This window comes from Manacus vitellinus, unplaced genomic scaffold (assembly GCF_001715985.3).
Source record: "Manacus vitellinus isolate BGI_N305 unplaced genomic scaffold, ASM171598v3 scaffold_166_pilon, whole genome shotgun sequence".
Classification (NCBI taxonomy): domain Eukaryota; kingdom Metazoa; phylum Chordata; class Aves; order Passeriformes; family Pipridae; genus Manacus; species Manacus vitellinus.
Window position 1 is genome coordinate 85,148 of NW_021939170.1, and position 17,098 is coordinate 102,245.

The 17,098-nt window shown below is 45.9% G+C and overlaps 1 protein-coding gene across 2 annotated transcripts; it reads left to right on the forward strand.

Moving 5' to 3' along the window:
- Positions 1–2,176: 2,176 nt before the first annotated feature.
- Positions 2,177–9,506, forward strand: SETD9 (SET domain containing 9). 2 transcript variants are annotated; one of them, XM_029958656.1, is made up of 6 exons: positions 2,177–2,316; positions 3,038–3,402; positions 5,103–5,226; positions 6,178–6,293; positions 7,452–7,588; positions 9,362–9,506. In XM_029958656.1, exons 1-6 carry the CDS (start codon positions 2,219–2,221, stop codon positions 9,452–9,454), a joined length of 933 nt encoding a protein of 310 aa, XP_029814516.1. In that variant the 5' UTR covers positions 2,177–2,218; the 3' UTR covers positions 9,455–9,506. The 2 variants fall into 2 exon arrangements, with proteins under 2 accessions (XP_029814516.1, XP_017925450.2); XM_018069961.2 differs by having other exon boundaries at positions 7,452–7,557.
- The last annotated feature ends 7,592 nt before the right edge of the window (positions 9,507–17,098 follow it).

The following is a 17,098-nucleotide window of genomic DNA, read 5'->3' on the forward strand; positions in this document are numbered from 1 at the left end:
TCCATCACATGAGTGGGCAACCTATGTGCATGGCTGTGGTGACCTGACTCAGACCACTTTCCAAGGCACTCTATTTCCCTTACTAACTTTTCACTCATACTTAGCTTTCCATGCCAACCTGAATCGCGAATGTGACTTGCTTTTAAGAGCTACAGCATGCATGCACTGTGGAAAACGTGTATGTTGTTTTCTGGTTATGGCACGCAGCTGCTAATATCCGGAGTTGAACGGAGACCTTTCTTCCCTGTCATTACCGAGGAAGTCCAGGAGATGGCAGGGAAGCACTTTCAGGCAGCCACTGTGCCTTCTGTTGTTTCCCTCGGTTCGCAATACCTCAGTTTGCAATACCTCATTGCTCCTGTTCTCGAGAAAGATGTGCCAGGTCAACAGTAGAATTAAAGCGATCATGGAGTAAATCAAGATGCAATTTATAAACACTTGCAAGGCTCTGAAAGAGGAAGTTAATTCAGTTTGTTTCATTGCTTTGGTGGACCTGTCTCAGATTCCCAAACTCTCTTCAAAATTTCAGGTCTGGCAATAGGAGTATAACCCCTGAGAGTGTCTGGAGGTTTGATTTCTCTGTTTACCCCCAAACCGGTTCTCAAACACTTGCTCCATGTTTTTAAACTAGTTTCCGAAGAAAGTAAAACACACGCACACATATTCGTGTTTTCCCAATTCATTGGCAGTTTTTAACTAAACAATAATGCAGATAAGGAGCAGTATCCAAAGATGTAAGTATTGTGGAAGTAGGTACCCAAGCAAGGAGGGACAACAGTAGCTAAAGAGGTGATAACAGTACCCTTATCTTGACACTTGTAATGATTTGTAAAGAATGATTTGCAGAGCTTTGCTAATTTTTTAAGATCGATTGCTGAGCAGTTGTTTTCCTCACTCGATTTTTGTTTTTTTTTAAAAAAATGTTATAGATAAATGATGGTAGAATGTGGCACCAAAAGGGCTTATGACCCCAGTTGTAAATGCTCATGATTTGTAGCATATCTCTTCAGTCTGGCTAGGTGGGTGTGTAGTAAATGCAGCACTGATCAGCAGGCTGCATCTCCCGGTCATCCTAGCCAAATACTAGGCACAAGTGTGGACAGAAATATAACAGGTTTCAGGTCTGGACTATTGATCCACTCTCTTCATGACATATGCTGCAGACTTGTGATCTAAGTCTTATGAGGAGCAGCTGAGGGAGCTGGGGTTGTTCAGCCTGGAGAAGAGCAGGCTCAGGGGAGACCTCATCGCTTGCCCAGCAATCCTGAAAGGAGGTTGTAGTCGGGTGGGGGTTGGACTCTTCTCTCGGGTAAATAGTGACAGGACAAGAGGACATGTGGTTCAGGTTGGACATCAGAAAGAATTTCTCCAGTAAAGGGGTAGTTAAGCACTGGAACGGTCTGCCCGGGGAGTCGTACTTCCTGAAAGTGTTCAAGGAACGGATGGACGCGTCACTTCGTGTTGTGGTTTCGTGTCCGTGGTGGTGTTCAGTCACAGGTTGGACTCGATGATCTTGGAGGTCTTTTCCAACCTAATTGATTCTGTGATCATCTGAAGCACTAATAGCCCTCAGCATCACTAGGAGCAGGCACGAGATGATTTTGAAAGGCTGACATCATAGTGCCGGGATTGCTCCTGGATGCAGAACTGTCAAGGAGGTGGGTTCAATCGCTGCTTCCGGATAACTTCCAAGCCACCTTTTTAATCTGGTACCAGATCTTGTCTTTTTGAATTGTTTAATATAACACAGAAGGGACACGTAACATTGTTCAGAGAGAGGTGTGCGTACTTATATCTGGAAGGGGGGCCGTGAGATCCCTTTCCCGATGCCCGCGGCTCTCCCTACTCGGGTATCCCTGGACACCGCCCCCGAGGGGCCGAGTCCTCACGGGCCCTCCCGCGCCGCGGCCGCTCGCAGCCATGGCGCTCAGCACACAAACGCTCCCCGCCGCGGCGCTCGCAGCCAATGGCAGCTCAGCACACAAACGCTCCCCGGCCGCATCCGCAAGCCAATGGCAGCTCAGCAGCACAAACGCTCCCGGCCAATCCGGCAGCCAATGGCAGCTCAGCAACACAAACGCGCCGGCCACTCGCAGCCAATGGCTCCAGCCAGCACGGAAATGGCCGCCGCGCCTCGCGCGGTCGCGGCCGGGCCGGGAGGGCGGCGGGGGCCGTGAGGGAGCGCCCGTGAGGCTGAGCCGGCCGTGCTGTGACCGCCATGGGGTGGGCGCTGCTCAGGGCGCTGCGCCGCCGCTGGGCAGCCTACAAGTACCGCTTCGTGCCCTGGCTCGCCCTGAACCTCCGCCGTCAGGGCAGGTGAGGCGCGGGGGGAGCTCTCGGGCGCCAGCCCGGTCCCCGCTGCCCCTCCTCGGAAGAGACCGGGGCCGCCGCTCGGGTTTGTCACTGGACAGTGGTTCGGCCTTGGGGTATCCCTTGGCTGCAATGGAACTCTTATTTAGATTTTTTAAAATGGTATTTAGCATTGAAACTAGATAGGTTGATTGTTGAGGTTTGGTTTTGTTTTTTTGTAAGGTGCGTTTGCCCAATTTTAAAAGGAAAACTAGTGTTTGAGTTTAAATGACTATGACATTGTTATAAGTAACTAAACTAAAACAAGTAACTAAATTAAAGTCTCTCTAATCAGCATAACATTTATCCTCACCTCATTTAAAGTGTTATGAACTACTTGTATTTTTTTTTTAATAAACTTCAATAATCATGTTTCATTTTTGGTGCATTTGTCACAGAGAGCTCAGGAGGGTTTAATCTGCTTGACTTGCAGTAAATACACAGATGATGGTTCTATAGTAGAGCAGGCACTGGTTTGAACTAAACAATCCTTTTATTTCACCTTCAGATGTTTTTAGTGTTATAAACAGTTCTAATTAGAACAAACATGAAAAAAGTTAGGGGTTTTCTGAAATAACACTGCACCTAAGTTACTGCTGCTGCAAAATGGCTCTTTTCTCCTTATTTAGGAAAAAAATTTAATATTAATATATCTTTTTAATTTTAGAATACTTTCTTTTCTTCACAGAACCCTCCGATATGTTCCTGAGAGCTCTCAAGACAAAATTATCTCTGATGAAGATGTCTTTGAAACACTACTGAAAACATTTAAAGCTCTGTTCCTAAATGATTTCAGTAGACAGGCGGATATTTTGGCCTTGCTTCCCGAAGTCAAATGTCAGTATCTGGAAGTACTGACTTGGGAGCAGAAGCGGTCAAAAGTAACTTCGTGTAACCATGGGAGTCAGCAGGTGTTTAGTCCTGAGGAAGTTCTGTTAAACACACTTGGATTCACTGTTGGTAGAGACCAGAGTTCCCTGGTGTCTGCTGGAACTGGAGTCTTTGTTACCAAAGGTTTTGTGCCAAAAGGGACAGTTGTGTCGATGTATCCTGGTAATGGAATGTTCTTATTTTTGGTTTAGATATGATTTCTAACTGTTTAATTATGGATTGCCAAAGTTCGTGCTTATTTTTATTTTATGGCATTTATTTCTGTCATTTCTTAACAAAATCACAAGTTATGGTGCATGAGAATATTTATAAACTGACTAGACTTGTTTTGGAAATAAGCAAAGCAATATTGGGAGGGATAATTTTATTAATTAAAAAACTTCAGTATTTAAACTCTGATTTTCCAGCTGTTACAAAAGCTGTTCCAGATTCTTTAAACACAAATGCATGGGAGAAATTTCAAGTAGCTGAACAGTACAGTTTAATTCCTTGGGGTTTCCATTTTGGTTCAGGATCTGAAAAATGAGGTTCTGAGGCCTCCACACGAGTCAGTAGACATGAGTTTCTTCAAAGCACAAAAGTACAAATTGGAGAATGAAAATAAAGTGTTCATTTAGCAGAACTATTCCGTAAAGTATCTGTGGAAAAATCAGCACTCCTCTTTCCTTCTCCTCATTTCTTGGAACTGTGTTTATGTCCATTTCTTAGGAAGGTTTGTAATTCTGTCGGCATGGCCCAGCTAGGAGCGCTCTGCTGACGTGCTTTGAGTTTGTTTCTGTTTCATCTGTCAACAGAATCACCCCCTGCATGTGGTCTCTGGCTTGTGCCAGCGCTGCGGGGTCGGGAGCAGCCCGAGCCCTGGGCAGGGGAGCACAGGGGAGCTGTGCCAGGGCAGGAGTGCACAGCCATTACCACTGGCCAGTTGTCAAGTCACAGTCACAGTGAGTGGTCCTGCTGCTTTGCAGGTCACTTAAATTTTAGGCACGTACTAAATGTGAGCCTAGGTTCATTCAGAGTCTCCCCTGGCAGCTCCTCTAGCATTAAAAGGGGATGGGCGGGTGAAATGCCTTTCATTTTCAAGGGAATGAAGGAAACTGCAGAGTGATGGGCTGGGTGTGATACTCTGTGGACAGGGACCCTGCATTTGTGAGCACAGCCTGCCCGTGGCCTTTGCCTGGCTCCTTGTGAGGCTGCAGTGAAGGACTTCTACTGAGGGGTGCTGAAGGTGTAGTGGGTGTGAGGGGGATGCAGGACAGCAATTCCATGAAAAACTGTGAGCCTGTCAGCTCTTACTTTTCTGTGCTTGGAAGTTGGGGCAGGTTAAATCCCCTCTGCAGATTTGGGAAACGGTCCACTGAAATAATTTTTTCTTGGTTTGTCGTTTTCCATTTCCTGTACCAAGCAAAATCTCTGATGTAGGGTGGTGGAGGTTGGTATTTCAGATTCCTTGCTGTCTGCGTGTGCTTTTCAGAATCCTGACATGGTAGAAACAAAATAGCATAGTCTCTTCAGCTGTGTTTTCCTGACGTTCTCCTCTCTGAAGCTGATCAGTTGGCTTTAAGGCTTTATCTACCTGTCCCAAAGATACTGAAGTCAGGCCTTCTCTCTGATGATTTCCTACAATGGCTTCCCTCTTTGGAATACCTCAACTCATTTAGTTGCGTGAGGTTTTTTGCATTCCAGAAAGCTGCGTATAAAAGCCTTTAGGTTTACAAATGTCAATGTCACTAAGTGAGAAGGGACTTCTCTCCTATCCCCTCTCTCCTTTGAGTTTCTGTGTGAAGGGGACTGGATGATACCATAAGCCCATTCTAAAAATTAACTTATTTTCTTCTGAAATAATAATATCTGTCTTGCAACAGGTACAGTATACAGAAAGCATGAGCCCATCTTTTTCCAGTCCCTTGGCAATCCCTTTATTTTTAGGTGCATTGATGGCATCCTTATTGATGGGAACGATAAAGGACTATCAAGATCAGTGTACAGGTAAGCAAAAGAAATGGGGGATTGTCACTCATCTGATTTAAAAGAGGGGTACTAATAGTCTCAGTTCCCTGTTGTCTTACCCTAAATTGAGTTTACATGATTGTCATCCACCTGTGTATATCTCATAATGCAAACAACACAAGGGTGAAGAGTTGCTGGTTGTGATCCTTTATTGTGTCTTTGTCTGTAACACCAGAGAGATGAGTTTTGATGTACTGAGACTTTCTTGTAAAGAAATTAGTTTTAGTAAGCAGGATGTATCATAAAAGGATTTAAATGTTTCTGAGCTGTTACTCAAACCTGCCTAGTTTGGCCCATCAAATCCAACTCCCTGCTCCTGGCAGGACTGCCTCAAATCAAACCATAGGACTAAGAGCATTGTGTAGACATTCCTTAAACTTGGTGCCGTGACCACTCCCCAGGGGAGTCCAGTGACCAGCCATCCTCTTGGTGAAGAATCTTTTCCTAATGTCCAGTCTGAACTTCCCCTTACACAGCTAGCCTGGACTGCTTTAACTTACCTTAAAATATAATTTGTAGCAATTTGTGTTTAAATATGACATGAAAAGAAAATAGTAACTAGCAAAATTATCTAAAATAATACCTAGTTTGAATATTAATACCTACTAATACCAGATTTTAATTTTGGAAGTGAATCTAGGGCTAATACTGTAATGAGCCTTTGCATCTTTAGAGGTGAGTGAGATGAGTTGACACTTCTGTGACAGTAACATTTGATGCTGGTTTCTGGAAGAGTATGCGGTAGTTTTGTGCAGATTCTTTCACCAGAGTCTGAAAGACACCACACACCAGAGGGAGGTTTAAATACTCTTTTTAAAGTATCATTAAGGTGTTGATCTGCAGCAACTCTGGCCATTTCTACAGGAGGAAGTAAGAAAACCTGTTAGGTGAAGAAGCAGTGATTCACACTGAGGCTGTTGGTCATTTCAGGTCTTGCAGGAGGAGAGATCAGCTTGGCCCATTTCAGATGAGCGATGAGAGCTGGCTCACTGCTGCTCCGCAAAACCCACTGGCAGTGGGACAGTATGTCAACAACTGCTCACATGGTAAGTTTCCAGGTAAATTTTTGAGGCTTGAGGTTGTCTTTATAGATATAAATTACTTTGGAGGTAACACAGAGAATAGGATACTGATCTTAGGGGACAGTAGTCCTGTTTAAAACAAGATAAGCACTTATGGGACAAAACGTTTCTGAGAGTTTTTGTCACAGTTTGGTGTTGGAATCCTTCAGTGCAGCAGTGCATCAAATACCCTTGTTCTTTTCTCATTAATTCCCCCAGTTTCCTTCCTGGTAGAATGAAAGGCACACACCCCAAAATGTGAGATGGTTGGATAGGATACTTGGCACAGGTCCACCGGGCTGGGACAGAACATAGAGTTTCAAATCAAGCTTCCCAGTCTAGTTCCAGCAGACTTCGTGAGAAAACCAAATGCACAGTGACATATACAGTAAGATTCTATCACTGCTCATTTTGAACCGTTTTTTTAGACTTCCTTATGTTTGTGCACAAAACCTACGAAACTGTTGGTATGATCTCACTGTTGGACCTGAAGAAGGGAACTGTGTATTCTGTCTCACTGTTGGTCTTAAGTAATTCATGGGAATGGTTGTGATACATGGAAAGTTGAATTGATACCATACCTACCATATCTAGCTTCTGAGTGTCTTTCATAGCCTGCATTACACTAAAGATTCCCTGACTCCAAGTAGCATCCAGAACAGTTGCTGGAGTAGCAAACCAAGTATGGACTGGCACAGACTGTCCCATGAAACTGTTTCTTCCAAGTCCAATGTCCATGAAGTAGATTTCCCTCTTTCTGCTGGACAGATTGGGATTTCCTCCTTGGCTGTATTTCTGACATATTTTGACACTAGAAGAATTTTTTTCAGTATTTTTTTTAACAGTAAAAGCAAACATTGTGTATTAACAACATTAGCAGTGCTGTAAGCTCTCTCTGGTGCTAAGCAAGTTGTGCCTCCTCATATACAAGTTGATAATCGAGTCAAGCTCCTGTAGCTGGTTGTGTAAATTCAAAGTAGGACTTCAGGGGAGTGCAGTAGCTCCCAACAGAGGAGCGGTTTTCAGTCCTGATGAAGCATCTGGTATTATTGTATCAGTACATTTGATGTTTTTACAGATCTTTAAGCACTATCTAATATTTCCTTTGTATTATAGAGAATTATTTTTTTTTCTTATTTCTAGAAAAAGCAGCAAACGTGTGTTATCAAGAGTTTGATGTGCCGGAACATTTTCCAATAGAGCTGAAACAGTACCTTCCAAACATCTTCTACAACCATGATACAGAGAGGTCGGCAGCAAATGAAGGAGCTCATGGATTTGTATGATACAGGCATACTGCATGTGTAAAAAAAGACAGACATGGCTGAAAAATAACATACAGTGTGAAGATGAGTTACACAAAGATGTGCAGCTATATGGGAGAGTTAGCTCTTTGAACAGACTAAGTTTGGTGCCAAGACTGTTTGTTCCTTTTTCCACATCTCCGCAGATGAGTTCAGCGGGAAAACACGGTTTTGCAAGCAGTGATTGGGTTGCACTGCAGGGCAGTTCTTCTGAATCCCATAAAGCACTGGTTATATTTTGCTTGTATTACAGTATTGGAGGTTTTGGGTGTGTATTTAAAATGTAGTTAGTGATCCTTAACCGTTCGAAGCCCTTCTGAGATAGTTCAGGTTTAGACTTCTTACTCTCCTGGTTCTCCGTGTCTTCTGCTTATGTGACAAATAAGCTGAATTTGCAAAAAGAAACCTAAAATTATATTGAGACAAGTGAAGTATTATGAAGTATAAAGGCGTGTGACTTTTAGTTACAGTACACAATTACAACATCCTCATTATGATGTGGAAATTCACCTTTTTTTGGAAATTAAAACACTTGGAAACCTTTCTCAGATAATCCTCTTCATTTCAAGGATGAATGAGGATTTTAGAGCAGATCATGTGAACTTTTTATGTAATTCTGGAGCTATTTTAAAACTCTGAAATTGGAGAAAGTTATGGTGCATATTGGCAAGTTGGCTTTTCTGATTAAACTTAGACTTCCTTGAGGGAAGGTTTAAGATGCCCTTGTAACCTGCAGATAATTAAGTAAATGCTAATAAAATAACCAGTAGGACTGATTTCTGATGAAGCATGGATGCTGTACTTGAAGTGTGAAAGCACAGTGAGGAGAGATAGGCTATGGGACCTTTTCAGGAGGGGGGAATTTTGCTCTCTTCCTTGGAATCTGTGGAAGAAAGTATGGTCCTTCAGTCATTATTTCTCCCAGTGTACAGCCACTAGACAAAAGATCATATCTGCTTCCAGCTGCTTGGTTTGATACTGATATATACAATGCTGGCAGCATGTGAAATCTGGGTTCTAAGTCTTTTTCTGTCTTGTAAAAGAGTTCTTAGGACTTGTTTACCTTTTGTTTGGTATGTTTCAAAATGGCCTCACACTAAATCTTTAGTAGTCAGACTGTTTGGGTTGATGCTGTTTTTCTGGTTGATCAGCATCAGAAGCGTGTGCTCTCCTTCCTAGAGCAGATATTTCAGCTTTAGGGCATGGTCATTTACTGAAAGGAAGTTGGGGGCGGTGGGTTCCTAAATATATCTGTAAGAAAAATGCCAGCCCCTGATTTCAGCTTGGAGTTTATGGAGAAGTCACCCATCACTGTAGATTGAAGCAGATCTCTGATTGCAGTTCAGTGCTGTCTTCCTGGGTATGGGTGGGCTCAGAGTAGCTTTAGCCAAGTATCACCTGTGGGCAGGTGTGTCTAGAGGAATGGTTTCTGCTCCATGAACTTTGATATAGCTTCTCCTGTCTGAGTAAGTCTTGACCAATTCTTTTCAATTCTGAATAACTGTATGAGTGAAAACATTATTTGCATACCTACATAGACTGTGCTTTTTTGGTAATTGTTTTGTTTATATTTGCTGTCTGTATTTCAGTGTTGTTTTTCCATGGTCCCTGCCCTGCATTATGCCTATTACTCCCAAAACTAATCTAGACAAAGCCATTGTTTTAGCTTCTTGAAATGAAGAATTAAAAAAAAATCAAAAGGAAATATAATTGTTCACTTTCACATGTTTTCTTATCCTTTTTTTACAGCCACCTGAGGTGTGTAGTTCTTGTCACTCTCAGAGACATCAAGCAAGGAGAAGAACTTTTTTCAAATTACTACACTGTTGTCAGATGAATTAATTGATTCAAGACTGAGGAAATCTGTGTCAATAAAATATGTACTATGTCTGTACTTCAAGCTTCATCATCATTTTTACTCAAGGGAAGGGCTGTAGCCTCTACCATTTGGAGAGCAAGCTGAAGGCTTGAATTTCTCCTAAAACAGTCCACATTCAATGCACAGGTGAAGGTTTACCCATTTACATCATTAGGTTCTCAGCTGTCTGCTGTTGTTCTGCTTATTGGTGTTCAGCTGTCCATATGGTAGCTTATAAAATTAAAGCCCAAGTTCTGGATATGTCATTAAATCTACTCAATTGCACAGTTGTCTGTAACTGGGACTCAGGACATAACTTGTAAAAATAACTTCCCTCATAGTTCACAGTACTTACTAGTTATGGTTCTCATGTTCTTGGAGCTGACCCCTTTGGTATCAGCTTCCTTTTAAAAAGTATTCCAGTGCTGCGAGTTGGCCCCTGGATGACAGTGCACCATGCAGGCACAGCTGAGGGGCCCACCAGCGTGGTTCCAAAATGGGCTTCACGTTAGGGCATCTTAGCCACTGGCTTCAGTCCTGCCTGTCCTGGGCCAGGAGGAAGGGCGGTGTGTGTCTTGAAGCCTTGTCCAGTCTTAACTTCAGTGATTCACTGAAAGTTTCCTGGCATGTGGCAACTTTCGTAGCTTTTGTTCTCAAAGACAGAGAGCATCATGTTGCAGTGTAGCTGGAGGAAACAATGCCAACCAAGTGTGCTGTGTATTTTTTTAATGAGTGGCTGGTATAAACTGGTCCGGGTATTCCTATGTTAATTCTTGCTGCTGTCTGCAAACTGCAGTCAGAAAGATCATCCCAGTATACTTACTGCAAAAGTCCAAGCAAGCCTCCCAGTGACTTCGTGGTTGGCATAAGCTCATGAGAAAGGAACTGGGAAACGGTGTGCTGTAAGGAATTGGGAGTGGCTGGGGCAGCCAGGGTGCCCTTGCTTGGCTGCTGAAGCACCTGGTCTCCTTTTCAGAATGCAAAGCTTTTGATGTCTGTGTTACTTGATCTGTTTCCAAGCCTGAACCTTGTCTTTCAGATTCATTTTGAAGTCCTTTACTGCCAGAGCAGGCTGGCTATTTCAGCAGGATTTAAATAGCAGAGCTCTGAGGTAGTAGCATCTGGCTCTGCATGGGTTGTGCAAGTTTTATGGTGATGCTTTGGAAGACTTCCAGTGACAGTCCCTATGTCTTCACTGTGTCATAACAGATCAGGCAGTGATCTACTGAAGTCTACTGAAGAGGATGCTCCTCCTTCATGACTCTGAGGACCCCTTCTCTCCTAAGCTGGCCCCTCTCTCGAGCTCTCTACAGGCCTGTCAGCCTGACCTCAGTGCCTGGCAGGGTTATGGAGCAGATCATCCTCAGTGCAGTCACACAGCACCTACAGGATGGACAAGGGATCAGACCCAGCCAACACGGGTTTAGGAAGGGCAGGTCCTTTCTGACCAACCTGATCTCCTTTTATGAGCAGGTGATCCACCTGATGGGTGGGGGGGAAGGCTGTGGATGTGGTCTGTCTGGACTTCAGCAAAGCCTTTGACACCGTCTCCCACAGCATTCTCCTGGAAAAGCTGGCAGCCCACGGCTTGGACAGGGGCACCCTGTGCTGGGTTAGGAACTGGCTGGAGGGCCGGGCCCAGAGAGTGGTGGTGAACGGGGCTGCATCCAGTTGGCAGCCGGTCACTAGTGGTGTCCCCCAGGGATCAGTGCTGGGCCCAGTTCTCTTTAATGTCTTCACTGATGACCTGGATGAGGGGATCAAGTGTACCATTAGCAAATTTGCAGATGACACCAAGTTGGGGGGAGTGTCGATCTGCTGGAAGGCAGGAGGGCTCTGCAGAGGGACCTGGACAAGCTGGAGAGATGCTCTGATTCCAACGGGATGAGGTTCAACAAGGCCAAGTGCTGGGTCCTGCACCTTGGCCACAAACAACCCTGCCGGCTACAGGGCTGGGCACCAGGAGATGGGCTGGAGAGCAGCCGACAGAGGGGAGCTGGGAGTTTGAGGATTGACAGGAAGCCTGAACATGAAGCAGGCAGTGTGCCAGGTGGCAAGAAAGGCCATGCGATCCTGGCCTGTATCAGGAACAGTGTGGCCAGCAGGTCCAGGGAAGTGATTCTTGCCCTGTACTCAGTGCTGGTGAGGCCACACCTGGAGTGCTGTGTCCAGTTCTGGGCCCCTCAGTTCAGGAAGGATATTGAGGTGCTGGAGCAGGTCCAGAGAAGAGCAACAAGGCTGGTGAAGGGACTGGAGCACAGGTCCTGTGAGGAGAGGCTGAGGGAGCTGGGATTCTTTAGCCTGGAGGAGGCTCAGGGGAGACCTCATCACTCTCTACAGCTCCCTGAAAGGAGGTTGTAGCCAGGTGGGGGTTGGTCTCTTCTCCCAGGCAGCTATCAGTAAGACAAGAGGGCACGTTCTTAAGCTGTGCCAGGGGAGGTTTAGTTTAGATATTAGGAAGAAATTTTTTACAGAGAGGGTAATCAGGCATTGGAATGGGCTGCCCAGGGAGGTGATGGATTCTTAGTCCCTGGAGGTGTTTAAAATGAGACTGGATGTGGCACTTAGTGCCATGGTCTAGTAACCATGGTGGTGTTGGATCAAGGGTTGGACTTGATGATCCCAGAGGTCTTTTCCAACGCAGTTGATTCTATGATTCTGTGATTCTCTCTGGGAGGAGATTATTGGGCACCTTATGATCTGTGGAGAAGGCTGGATGTTGGGGTACCTGCAGCATTCCTTAAGTTGGGGTTTATGGGTAAGTAGGCATCATGGATGGAGTGATGCACTTCACCCATAGCAGAGAGACAACAATACACTATAACAAGTGAGTTAACAATCTCAGTGGTAGGTGTGACCATGGTTTAACAAGATTTGATGGCAAGGCACACCTAGCTATTTACTGCATACAGGTCAGGGTCAGATAAAGCTGTCACTGCATCCCTGCCGTCAGATCATGAGGTTCAGACAGGAACCTCTTGCTTTCTAAACTCCTCAGACAGGAGTTCAGGCACAGCTGGATCCAATCCTGGTTCCAGACTTGGTCGACAGATTATCAGTTCTTTGTATCCCTGAGCTAAGATGTCAAAGTTTAGCACACTTACTGAGAATGTGCTGCCACAAGGAATTGCTCAGCCTAGAGGCATAACATCAGTAGACACTCCTGCTCAGGGGGCAATCCTGGTGTGCAGCCACTGCTGTGCTGGAGAACTCAACAGACTCTGGAGTGCCCACTATTTATGGGGGAAGGTGACAGGCTCATAGTCATAGTTGTACACTGGCAAAGTGTGGTGGTTTGAGACCCTCAGAAATCCAATTTCCAAGTTCGAGCCCCCCCTCCCATAATTTGCCCCAGTGTGAGGGGGTTTTCAGACAAAACACAACTACTCAGCATTGGGGGAAGGGGAAAATACAAGGTTTATTTACATACATATATATATATGTAGGTAATAACTTAGCTATCACTTCTATGATGAAATTATATATTTACATTAGATTAAATTTCTCTTTTTCTTCAACAAGAGTCCAAGAAGGAAAGAGAAAAAGTCCTTTTGTTACTTTTCAGATGACAGTTCCTTCAAATTAGTTTCTGTGGTATTAGTTAGTATCCTTTATTTTTAAGGCAGCAGATTTAAGTATTGCAGTTAGAATTTTTCTGTTATACTTTGTGAAAATTCCAATCCCTCGAGCCAGAGCCTTCGGGGGATTTCCTTGGAGACTTTCACTCTTTTTCTCTAGTGCTGCCGCATTTCGAAGTTCCCTTCAAATGGAAGTCCGCCCCACTCTCCAAAAGAGGGTCTCTAAGAGGGGTTTTGGGGAGATTTAATTCAGTCTTACCCTCAAAACCACCTTCATTGAGTTTTCCCTGTTCTGTTGCCGGCTCTTCTTCGCTGCAGGAACATCTCTGTGTCTTTGAGCCTGGCTCCATGCCATCTCGCTGCTGCTGGCTATCTTTCTGGCTTTCAGCCATCGCTGTCTCTGTGCAGCTCTGCAAATAACTGTCTCCTCCCTGCCCCACAGAGGAGGGGAAGAAGGTCCATTCAGAGTCCCCCTGGGTCACCAGCCTCAAGGGGGACTTCACGCAGCTCCCGAGCTGCTCCAGACCCCCAGCCAGGGGCTGGAGGGGAGGGCCTGCTGGCACTCCCTCCTCGTGGCTTCACAACGTGGCTACAACTTTTTCAACTTCCTTCTCTTCCGGCCTGTGCCTATGCTGATTTTTACAGTAGTGAAATGTAGCACATCAGGAACACCACCACCACCACCCCCCCCCCGGGGTTAACCACTTTCTAACTCCAGGGGGAAAACACTTTTTATCCTAGGAAGCAAAGACATCTGGGCCACTGTTCCAGGTAGGTCTGGCTACTGTGTTTCATCTGACTCTCGAATCCCCCACTAGTGGTTATGGTTTAAGCTCTGGATGGAGGAGCAACCTGCCACGGTGGGGAGGACTAGTCTTGGCATGCCAGGAAACGCAAGTGCCGTTCATTGTTTTGCAGGCTGAGAGAGATGCCATCATGTCAGGCCATAGGTCACTTCAGCTGTCTCATTATACACTTGTTAATATACACTTTTAATTGCCCAACTTAAACATATACTCCTGACAATTTTGAAACTTAGGTTTACAATTTGTTTATTGAGAAAGATTTGCTTTCCTGCTCTTGCTGTCTCCTGGATGTGAATGTTGCTTGTTAGTGCAGGACCACAATGCTGAAGTGCAATGCTCTTCTGTCACTAACAGGGTGCCTGGGAATGGCATCTTCCTGCTGAGGTACTAAAACCTGACAGCCTGCTTCAGGGACCGCTCATACATAGGGGAAAGCAGCACCTGGCCTGCAACTGGCAGCAGCACTTGATTTCTAAAGCCAAAGCATGACAGGAGGAGGAGCTGCACTCAGGTGGTACTGCTGAGCAAGAAGCAGCACAGTGTGGTGACTGAGTGGGAACAAGGAAAATGGAACAGTAGAAGTCCCTTGGAGCTGTGGGAGTCACTGAACTCCCAGCTATGTCAGAGGCCTCCAGTCAGACCTGCTGATGGCAGATGCAGCTCTCCAGGTCACAGGTTGCCAGGAGCACCTGCTGCCTCTTTGTGAGGCTGTGACAGAGGAACAGTTCTTTTGCAGTTCTTTTTACACGTACAGTGTAAGGAGCTGCAGTTCCTGGGCGACTTCTGTGGCACTCTGGAAGGAGAACAGGAAAGGTGTGAGTTTGTGTAAATGCTGCTGCTGCTGCTCATTCATCCCTCTTCTCTTGCTCTTAAAGCCACCATTTCTTCCTGGCTCATCAGACCCTACCATGAGCTAATCTGACCTGCTAAACATGGTAACGACACCACCACGAACCCCACCCAGGCTTTCTTGCTTTGTTTTCTGCTATTGCAGTGAGTGAAATAGCTCATAGAAGGGCCAGAGTGAGCAAGACAGTAGGAGGCCCATAGGTGGTGGCAGAGTTGCTGATTTGACTCACTGGATCTTATGAAGCTATGCTTTCAGACACTTCCATTTTGCACATAAAGGTGATGCTGTACTTACCCAACACCTCATTGCCTGCCAGGCTGCTCTGCTCCCTGGCTGTGTGTTCCTTCCCTGTACTAGTTCTGGAGCTCACCTGGTGACACAGAAAACCGAGTCAGTACTTGCAGCAAAAGGCAGTGATGGTGTTCTGCCATGTTAAAGAACTGTGTCAGATCTTTGGCATAGCAGGCAGCTGTGTGCCAGCCAAGGCACAGGAGTGGTTGGGGATAGGCAGCTGTGCTGCAGGGGGCCCACAAACTCTGCATGGCAAAGCAGCAGGAAAGCATGTTCCTGTTGGGGCATCCTGGCCTCCTCCCGTCCCAGAGGGCCAAGTCTTTACTGGGAGCTCTAAATTACTTTTACTTACAGAGAGGGAAGAGAAATCCAAGAACTAGTACAAAGTATTTTATCAAACTGATTGCCTGTAACCCCTGCTGCCTTGCAAGCTGTGGACAAAACAAGTCAGCAAGGCAGCAGTGGCAACTGAGGTAAGTCTGGAGGTGAGGGTTAGATTGAACTACAGAGTGGGGTTCCTGAGCTCTGGAAAACCAGAGCAGCAGCGCTGAACCCCGTTCAGACCCAGAAACACTCAGAAGCCAATTGGGCACATTGCTGGGAGCAATGCAGGAGATTTAAATGGCTCTAAGGAGCANATTTTGCACATAAAGGTGATGCTGTACTTACCCAACACCTCATTGCCTGCCAGGCTGCTCTGCTCCCTGGCTGTGTGTTCCTTCCCTGTACTAGTTCTGGAGCTCACCTGGTGACACAGAAAACCGAGTCAGTAACTGCAGCAAAAGGCAGTGATGGTGTTCTGCCATGTTAAAGAACTGTGTCAGATCTTTGGCATAGCAGGCAGCTGTGTGCCAGCCAAGGCACAGGAGTGGTTGGGGATAGGCAGCTGTGCTGCAGGGGGCCCACAAACTCTGCATGGCAAAGCAGCAGGAAAGCATGTTCCTGCTGGGGCATCCTGGCCTCCTCCCGTCCCAGAGGGCCAAGTCTTTACTGGGAGCTCTAAATTACTTTTACTTACAGAGAGGGAAGAGAAATCCAAGAACTAGTACAAAGTATTTTATCAAACTGATTGCCTGTAACCCCTGCTGCCTTGCAAGCTGTGGACAAAACAAGTCAGCAAGGCAGCAGTGGCAACTGAGGTAAGTCTGGAGGTGAGGGTTAGATTGAACTACAGAGTGGGGTTCCTGAGCTCTGGAAAACCAGAGCAGCAGCGCTGAACCCCGTTCAGACCCAGAAACACTCAGAAGCCAATTGGGCACATTGCTGGGAGCAATGCAGGAGATTTAAATGGCTCTAAGGAGCACAAGCCACTGACAATGATGGCAGAGTATGATAGGGAAGGCAGGGAGGGCAGGACATGGCAGGGTGAACAGAGTATGGCAGTGAGGGCAGGGCACAGCACTTTGCATGGCTGTTCACACAGGAAGGGCTCCTCTTTGACCACCTGGGAGGAGCTAGTAGAGGCAGATAAACAGACTCAGTATGTGATGGAAAAGAGCTCGAAAAGATCCTTCCAGCCCCAGTCTTATCAGTGTACTAGTTTAAGCTTTTTCAGTTATGGTGTTGACACGCCACAAAGCTCAGTCCCTTGGAGCTGTGGGAGTCACTGAACTCCCAGCTATGTCAGAGGCCTCCAGTCAGACCTGCTGATGGCAGATGCAGCTCTCCAGGTCACAGGTTGCCAGGAGCACCTGCTGCCTCTTTGTGAGGCTGTGACAGAGGAACAGTTCTTTTGCAGCTGTGCCATGGTTGAAGAGCTGTGTCACCAGGGGAAGGAGCTACAGGAAGAAGTGAACAGGGCTACTTGGTATTTGAGTGAACATGCAAGAGACTGACCCATTATTTTCAGAGACACTACAGTCTCAAGACTCTCAGGAAATCCAAATCTCCATTGTAGTGGAGAAGCAGGTGGACTCAGAACCCTGAAATGTAAATAGTCAAGGATCTGTTGAAGATGAAGGCTGGAAGGAGGTCACTGCACATACCAGGAGGAAGGTTCTTCCTCCTGGAAACTGAATAAGTAGGACTGGTACCTTCTACAACAGGTATGAGGCTCTAGAAGGCCACACAACTGATGAGGTGAACGAAGGTCCCTCTGGCATA